The 9,587-nt window shown below is 43.9% G+C and overlaps 1 protein-coding gene across 1 annotated transcript; it reads right to left on the minus strand.

The window, feature by feature from the left end:
• Nucleotides 1–988: 988 nt before the first annotated feature.
• Nucleotides 989–5,771, minus strand: LOC115170562 (zinc finger protein Gfi-1b-like). Its single transcript, XM_029726822.1, has 6 exons — nt 5,706–5,771; nt 3,670–4,022; nt 3,290–3,462; nt 2,794–2,937; nt 2,515–2,680; nt 989–2,026 (listed from the first exon to the last, which is right to left on the minus strand). Exons 2-6 carry the CDS (start codon nt 3,971–3,973, stop codon nt 1,830–1,832), a joined length of 984 nt encoding a protein of 327 aa, XP_029582682.1. The 5' UTR covers nt 3,974–4,022; nt 5,706–5,771; the 3' UTR covers nt 989–1,829.
• Between the last annotated feature and the right edge of the window lie 3,816 nt (nt 5,772–9,587).

The following is a 9,587-nucleotide window of genomic DNA, read 5'->3' on the forward strand; positions in this document are numbered from 1 at the left end:
GAGAAAACCTGCTCTTTCCATGACATAGACTGACCAGGTGAATCCAAGTGAAAGTTATGATCCCTTATTGATGTCCCTTGTTAAATCCACTTCAATCAGTGTAGATGAAGAGGAGGAGACAGGTTAAAGAATGATTTTAAGCCTTGAGACAATTGAGACATGGATTGTGTATGTGTGAAATTCAGAGAGTGAATGGGCAAGACTAAATATTTAAGTGCCTTTGAATGGGGAATGGTAGTAGGTGCCAGGGACACCAGTTTGTGTCAAGAATTGCAACGCTGCTGAGTTTTTCACCCCCTGCAGTTCCCGTGTGTATCAAGAATGGTCCACTACCTAAAGGACACAACTGTGGGAAGCATTGGAGTCAACATGGGCCAGCATCCCTGTAGAATGCTTTCGATACCTTGTACAGTCCATGCCCCAACTAATTAAGGCTGTTCTGAGGGCAAAAGGGAGGGGGGGGGTGCAACTCAATATTAGGAATGTGTCCTTAATGTTTTGTATACTTGGTGTACACATGCTTGTAGCAATGAGATGTGTAAAGGTCTGAAAGACTGAGACTACATGAATGTCTACACGTACATGGCCTCAGCAACTCCTCAAAGTGTTGGAAGAAATACTATTCATTGCATCTGATCCATTACACTGTATCTACAATGTCATAACCAGGGCTCATAGAATGGAATGGTGTGATTACTGGCTATAGGACGAGCATCAATCTGAACCTAGTCTAATGTTAAAACAGAAATAAGCACTACAGAGTTTAAAGAGGAACACATGAAGTCAAATATATGTCATGAGTAGAATTTGTGTGAGGGGAATTGTCATTATCCAGATCCTTATTGTATATATCTATGTTGTAACTGTGACCCTTTGTTTGATATTATCTGTGCTGTTGCTATTTAAATTAAATATCTGTGACTGAGTTTTTGTGTTTTATCTTCAAATAAAGTGCGGGTGAGAACAATGAATGACGCCCCAGAAATTCTAAACTTAAACAGAGTATTTAATTTGTTATATCTAAATCTCTTTTAATATATACTCAGGCTGACACTGAAAATATACAGTCACGTTGTCTCATCATAATTGTGGAGCATCATTTCAACATAATCATTGTCTCTCTCTGCTCGTACTGCAGTCATGTTCCACATGGCCTGAATGTATATTATTATCTCCTTGGGTGGGCTGCCACAGTGAAGTGAAAATGGCAGCCTCATTCATACACCAACAATGGGAGCTACAATTGCAATGGCTCTCTGAGGAAAATTGACAATTACAGTGGGAAATAGGGGTTTGCTTTGTCACTCTACAAACCACCTGTTTTTAATAAGGCGTCTTTTAGACATACAGCACAGTAGAGACCAGGGCCTAAAGGGCTGGATTCAATCCGTAGCGTTAAAGTGTGACTGACATTTAAAGGCAACGTTTCCGTGTTGGCGGAGACAGCATTCATGGTAAACGTTGCATATGTTGGCTCAATCAAAAATGACCTTTACATTTCAACCGGCTAAAACGCTGAACTTCTGCGCTATGGATGGAATCCAGCTCGTACACTATATATGACATTGCTAGAGATGTTAACAAAGTGATCAGGTCCCCTTAAGGCACTATCCAAACGGTCAACCTGAAAAGCTGTGAGCGAAAGCAAATCCACAAAAACAAATGCCCAAATAACTTGAACACAAGAAATTGGCTTAGCCTCAGTCACTGATCAAAGAACCATATAAAAACAGTACTGCAAATACCGGTCAACAATCTCTATACAAAACACTCATTCTTGTGCCACATACAGTACTTGTGTAATACAAATCTTCATTATACCTGTGGCCTCAGCTCTGTGTGTACATGCTGCTATGGACACATTGCGTCTCCTGGTGGCGCTGTAGGTCCAGTCTGCGCTGGAAGCTGCTTTGGCAGTGCGTGCAGCTGAAGGGCCAGTAGCTGCTGTGTTTACGGCTGTGGGTGATGAGGTTGGAGCTCTGGCTGAAGGCCTTGCCACACACCTGGCACACATGGGGCTTCTCACCTGAGACAGACAGGGACAGACAGCAGGACATGACATGGAATTCAAGAAGAGAGATACTCTGTGACAGCAGCCAGTGTGTAGGGCAGAATCCTAACTTCAGATGTAAGCGACCTTTGCAAAATGTGTGTCAGTTGTACTATAATGTACACACACCAGCTGACCTATGTTCAACACACACTATGCTCATTTGTGTATGTGTCCTTACAGTGTACCTCCCCGCACCTAAAATCAAATAAAATATATTTGTATTGGTCACATACACATGGTTAGCAGATGTTAATGCGAGTGTCATGAAATGCTTGTGCTTCTAGTTCCAACAGTGCGCTAATATCTAACAAATAATCTAACAATTCCCCAACAACTACCTAATACACACAAATCTAAAGGGATGGAATAAGAATATGTACATATAAATATATGGATGAGCGATGGCCGAGCGGCATAGGCAAGATGCAATAGATGGTATAAGATACAGTATATACATATACCTGTGTGTATGAAGGTGTGTTTCTTCATGTCTGACTTCTGGTGGAACCTCTTGCCACAGTACTGGCAGGGGTAGGGCCTGGTGTCAGAGTGGATGAGCAGGTGGGTGGACAGGGTGGAGGAGCGCTTGAATACCTTCCCACACACCTTACAGCTATAGCTACGCTCCTGGGACACACACATTCACAGAGATGTGGTTAGGATTTTGCCATTTAGTATTTTTATATAGTTTGTGTTGGGAAGTGGAGAGACCTCCACCAATGTACTTCTGCCAGATATACCTTTGGTCTTCCATACATGCCCAGAGTTTGTTTTAACTCATATGGGTGCTCTGGGGCTTTGGCTGATGTGGCCAATGGGACTGCATGCACGCATGCACGTGACCTGAGTAAATGAGTCTTCAGTACAGCTCCTGAGGACAAGACCTGAGAAAAGAGAAAGCTAAGAGTAACAGCAGCTGTAGCTCATACTCCCAGAGATGTCAACCATATTCAACACAATTACCCCTCACAGCCTCTATTCTCACATCAAACTAATCTGCTGTTATGTCATTTTCTGACATGTCACAGAGCCCTGTCGAGTACAATTTCTACCACTCTACTGTCACTCTTGTCTCAGGTCACAAACACCAAACAGTATCTCATTTATTCTATTTTAGTCATGCCTGAAGTGGTTTGCATGGTTTGGAACCACACACTTTTGGTTGATACACCCTATAAGGGTGGATGTGCTGTTCTGATTATATTGTAATTCCTGACCCTTGCTGGTTCTTCTTACCTTTTCACAGAGGGGGCATGGGTTGGTGGAATTGAGGTCCATATGTGGCCTGTGGCTCAGTAAGACATGGACCAGTTTCTCCAGCTCCCTCTCTCTGTCAGGGCCCCGGGGCCAGTGTAGGGACCAGGGCAGGGCAGACTCGGAAGGCTCCACACCATCGTACCCTTGGGTTTCTGCGGAGTAAGTGGCATACTAGTAGATTGAGTTTGAAATAAAAAAAAGTATTTTGGATTTGATAAAGATCGTTATGAAAATCAAATTGAGGCAATTTGAGGTGTTTAACGCAATGGAATACAAATAAATACAAATATCTACATCTACTTATTTATTATTTACAATAAATAGAATGTGGAGCCATAAAGTCAGGATCCGTCGGATACCTGCAGACCAGCTGGTGCAGCGGTCGGCTGGCGAGGTGCTGTGTGGTCTGGTTGCCATGGCGTCCCAGCTAGGACAGGGGTAGTCCAGGGTGTCCTTGACTTCTGACCCTGAGCACAGGTTGCCCTGGTCCTCCTGGAAGGGGCTCCGATGTGGGGACCTTACTTCCTGCCATGCCCTGTTCTGCCTGTCGTGATGATTTGTATGAGGTTGTGGCTGGTCAGGGTTTGTGAATCTGGTGCCTTTAGAGAAGCAAGGGGGATGAGATCCTGGTCTCTTACTCTTGACCAGGAATGAGCGAGGCATGACAGAGCTGAGGCAAGGGGAAGGTGCAGAGCGTAAGAGAGATAAATACCTACAGAACAGACAAGAGACGAGGGGTCATTCGAAATTCATTCACAACTTAATGACAGATTATTTGACAAAGTGTTCCTCTGTACTAAAGAACAACAACGAACTAATATTATTTATAGATTTTTTATTTCATTTTTCTACAAATACCAATGCCCTAAAGACATACATTGAGTATACCAAACAACACCAACAACACGTTCCTAATATTGAGTTGCACTCAATTCGTCGGGGCATGGACTCTATAAGGTGTGAAAAGCGTTCCACAGGAATGCTGGCCCATGTTGACTCCAATGCTTCCCAGTTGTGTCCTTTAGGTAGTGGACCATTCTTGATACACACGGGAAGCTGTTGAGTGTGAAAAACCCAGTAGCCTTGCAGTACTTTACACAACCGGTGCACCGGTCACCTACTACCATACCCTGTTCAAAGGCACTTAAATGTTTTGTTTTGTCCATTCACCATCTGAATGGCACATATAAACAATCCATGTCTCAATTATCTCATGGCTTCTTTAACCTGTCTCCTCCCCTTCATCTACACTGATTGAAGTGACATCGTTAAGGGATCATAGCTTTCACCTGGATTTACCTGGTCACTCTACTGTGTCATGAAAAAAGAACATGTTCCTAATGTTTTGTACACTCAGTATATTTATCCACAGAATCATTCACCTCACTTACAGAATTTCTGGAGAATGTGAAATGTGTTTGGATCGTAATGACATTTTGCTGCAATTAAGTAATGCACATAAAAAAGTTTGATATATAAATATGTGTTTCTACTGTAAGAGATAGTGAAATTAGAGATAATACAATTTTTGATAACATTAACTTTCATTAATGAATTTTCCACGTAATGTAACATAGTCATTCACCAAATTTTTGAAAAATGTATTATCTCTAAAAATTGCTCTGTGAAAATATACAATTACAGATTGGCACACATTTACACACATCACACTTATAGTGAACTGTAATGTCACTCATGTTGCTCTGAGTTAGTATTCCTTATCTTCGTATGTAAATGTGAAACACACACACACCTGTTGATAAATATTCAGTTAAAATGCCAAAGCCTGTGGTTTGGGTAAGAAATGCATCATAGCCACCTGCACACTGTTTAAAAAAAAAAACATTTCAAAAGCAGGTCTTTCTCTGAGGACTACTCTACTCCGGCATTGTTTTAATGTCAAGCAATTCAAACTGAAATCTCACGATCTGTTGTGATAAATACATTTGGAGCTATTTACTAAATAGATCTACGTCTCTATAAGTTTTTAAAAGTTTCTAAATATGACACATGTAACCAAATCATACATAAAATAGCATACAATCCTACCATACAATGCAATCAAATTACAAATGTAACATATTTCCTTTGCAATTCTCCTAATGATATTCACAATTCTACACATTATCATAATATATTTTTTTACCATTGATCACCTAGCTGTATATTAATAAACGACACAAATTTTTGCAAAAACAATAACCTATTTTGGTCAGTTTTCAGTCAAGCTCAATCATAAAACTAACTATTATTTTTTATTGCTCGTCAGTTAAAAGTATTAAAATGATTCATATCTGTACTGAATTGATCCTCAAATTCTATAAAAATCATGCAAAACAACACTAATCTCATTATAAAGTTGAAATCTGGAGAAAGGCTGAATTGTTTAACTTACCACTTGTATGTACAGTTGAATCTGGAGTGGTTGCTATCTCTTTGGTGTCAGTAACATCCCCTTTTCTTTACCCTCTCACCCATTAACTGATGACATGACAGAAAACAATTGATTTGGTTTGATTTTGAAGCAGTTGCTGAACAAAGGATTGTGGGAAAGCTCAACAACAACAAAAAACACCAGCCAACCTTTACAGTGCATTCAAAGTCTATACCTCTCAGCGTACAATTCAAAGCATTTACCTGAAGGCTAGAAATTAAAAATGTTAATCTATTAAGCTCATACTGTAACATTAATTTGGCTCTTACACACATAATTACAGTATGTGACAATGATGCATAATATTGGTTATTTTTCAAGATTTATTCTAATCTACACCAGAGATTTTCTAATCAGAAATAGTCTATCAGCTAGATAAACTGTTTTTCTTTGTTTTAGTTTTTGATTGAATAAAACAAATCTGATTTTCCCCGTTGTTAACCAACTTCTGTAATGGAAACACGTGCTCGGTGTTCAGCTTGTTGTTTGCACCCTGCCTGTTGTCTTACCTCTAGAGAGGACTGATCCTGCTACCGTACACAAGAAAGGACCAACCACACATTCAAACCTGTCCATCTTGATCTGAGAGTCAATGTTTTATGCTACTGAGTCACAGGTAACTTGGAGATACCGGTAGCAACAGTCTGACTGAGGGTAGGAAGTGTGTACATTAAGGTCACTTGATTGTGTTTAAATACCTTAGTCTCACGTACAAATAGGGACCTTACTTTAACCATGTAATCTTGCTATGGGAGGTTATTGACACACACATGACTGGTGTCTATGCAGTGTGCCATGTGTATAATACACAACCCACACAACTCTCTTCATGTGACTGAGGTAATTTAAGTGATCTCCACCACAGAAATAGAAACACTCTCCCACACTAGAACAAAGATGAAAATAGCTGCTAGAAGATGACAGGATTTTACTAAACAAGTGAAGTAAAGAAGTGAGATGGCAAAGATAACTGTATTATAGCTGATGTCCATTGAATTACAGTGGAAACTACATTGGAGATCACTGTATGACTCAGCACACGACATCTTAGATTGAAACAGGTCAGAGGCCCTCAGAATAGCCTCAATTAATCGGGGCATGGACTCTACAAGGTGTAGAAAGTGTTTCACAGGGATGCTGGCCCATGTTGACTCCCATGTGGACCATTCTTGATACACACGGGAAACTGCTTCAAAAACCCAGCAGCGTTGCACTTCTTGACGGAAACCGGTGCGCCTGGCACCTACTACCATACCCCATTCAAAGGCACTTAAATATTTAGTCTTGCCCATTCACTCTCTGAATTTCACACATACACAATCCATGTCTCACCTGTCTCTAGACTTAAAAATCCTTCTTTAACCTGTCTCCTCCTCTTCATCTACACTGATTGAAGTGGATTTAACAAGTGACATCAATAAGGAATCATAACTTTCACCTGGATTCACCTGGTCAGTCTATGTCATTGAAAGAGCAGGTGTTCTTAATGTTTTGTACACTCATTGTATTGTATTCTGTGAGCAGCAGACAGTGGAGTTGAGTGTGCCACTGCCTTGATGTTCTGGAGTGGAGCTTGGCAGAGCGTTGTGGTTACTGTGGCGGGAGGCTGGCAGCCTTCTCCCCAGGGTTTCAAGGAGTGCAGGCGAGGGGGGGGCAGGTTGTTGAGACGGGGTGGTAGGCTCGGTGGGTTTGTGTCTCATCTCTGATGGTGGGGGGGGGTTCAGGGGCTTCTCTTCCTACATCCGTACCCCTGCTGCTGCTCCTGTCTTTCTAGGAACCTTAATCTTGGGGGTCTGGGGTGGAGGGGTTTGGGGAGGGGGAAGGTGGTTATGGCTGGTTGGCATTTAGTGTACTTTTCCTTTCTTTGTTTTTGTCTCACCTGTTCTGCTTTCCACTGTGATATGTTCCCTTGCGTTCAAGTATGCTCCTGGCTCTGAGCTCCAATGAAGCAGTCTGTATAAGGCTTTGGTTATGAAACCAGCATCACAAGCACGAATGAAGCGACAGGTGAGGATGCAAACACAAGACTCTCTCTGGTCAGAGAGCGACCTGGGGTTGGACTCAACCAGTGAATACACAATGTTAGGATCTAGGTCTAGGTGCCGTGGTCCCCCTCGTTTATCACAACTGAGCAAATTTTCCGTCATGGCTCCCAATCTTGTTGGAAGGACTTCTTTAACCTGTCTCCTAGTAGAGAGTACGTGGCTGAAAACCTACTGCTCGACTCCCAGTGTGTTACATCTGCTCCTGCCACGCCCTCTACTGCTCATCCTGTGTCTCCTTGACCTGCCACCATTCCCCCAATGCCCTCTCTCTCTCTCCCTCTCTCTCTTTCTCTCTCTCTCTCTCTCTCTCTCTCTCTCTCTCACTCTCTCTCTCTCTCTCTCTGTGTGTGTGATTGTGTGGGCGGAGACAGGTGTGCTGGAGTCAGAGCAGATCCCCACCAGCTGCAACCTGTTCCATAATCAAGACCTCTACAAATACTCAGCCCTGCCACTTCTACGCTGCCAGATCATAATCTCTGCTCAGTCAGTCTGCGTTTCTAGCCGTTTGTTCCTGTTTAGATCCTGTTATGCCTGTTTTCCCTTGCCTGACATGGTTTTCGTCTCCGCTACAGTTCTGCCCGCTCTGACTCTGGTCCCTGTCTCCAGTCCCACGTCAATCCTGCTACCCTGTCAAGGATCTCCCACTCTACTGCTCCCTTGGATTCCCCTCCGGACCTGCATACCCTGTCCCATCACCTCTCGCTCCAGCCTCAGCCTCCGCACCTGGTTTCCTGCAACCCGCCCGAGCTTCCCCTGGCCTGCGCTCCATCTTCCCCCTGTGTTTCAATAAATACCTTGGTTACCTCATCCCAGTCTCCTCGTCTGAGTCTGCTCTTGGGTTCACCTGTTCCGCTCCGTGTAACAGTATGATCTGGCCAGAGAGATGAACACAGCAGACTCAGATCGTCTCCACCAAACCCTCGCCGGCCAAGACGCCCTGCTCGAGCAACATCACCAAGCCCTGAAAACCCTTCTGGAGCACGTCACAGAGTTTTCACAGAGCCTTTCAGACCTGCAGGGCTGAACCTTCGCCCACAGCTCGCAACCAGCCCCTAGTTCTTCTCCTCTGCTCCGTGAGCCGTTTGTTCCGGCCCCCGAGTGTTACGATGACAACCTTGCTGCTTGCAGAGCCTTTTTGGTACAATGTCCACTGTTACACGAACAACAGCCCTACGCTTATGCTAGCGAACAGGCCAAGATTTCCTTCCTGATTGGGAGCCTCTGTGGAGCAGCACTTTCTTGGGCCACAACTGTGTGGGAGAAACATCCCACTTCTGCTCCTCCTAATCCAGCTTCACGGAGGTGATGAGGAGAGTCTTCGACCACCCTGTTTGCGGTAAGGATGCCGCTAAGCGACTCCTGTCCCTCCGTCAAGGCTGATGAGCCTGATGGAGTCGAGGAGCTCATCTCTCTCACCATCTGCATTGACAACCGTCTCCGTGAGCGTCGGAGAGAAAGGGCAGAACCCGAACCCATGCAGCCGACCGGGCCCGTCTCTCTCCTGAAGAGAGGCACCGGCAAATCAGCAGTAGGGGCTGCCTATACTGTGGCCAGGTTGGTCACTTTGTCTCCACTTGTTCACTGCAGCGAAGCAAAAGGGGGTGGCTCAGCAGTTGTGGGGGATATACTGTTGAGCCAAATTGCCGGTCCATCTCTCCCCAGACCCTTGCTAGATAGCACTCTCATGTGGCAAAGCCAGGCTTTTCCCCTGCCTTTATCGACTCAGGTGCCGACGAGAGTTTCCTGGACCAAGGTGTTGTTATCCAGTTGGGCCTGGACACTGTTCCACTCAATTCAC

Source organism: Salmo trutta, chromosome 32, assembly GCF_901001165.1.
Source record: "Salmo trutta chromosome 32, fSalTru1.1, whole genome shotgun sequence".
In the NCBI taxonomy this organism is placed as follows: domain Eukaryota; kingdom Metazoa; phylum Chordata; class Actinopteri; order Salmoniformes; family Salmonidae; genus Salmo; species Salmo trutta.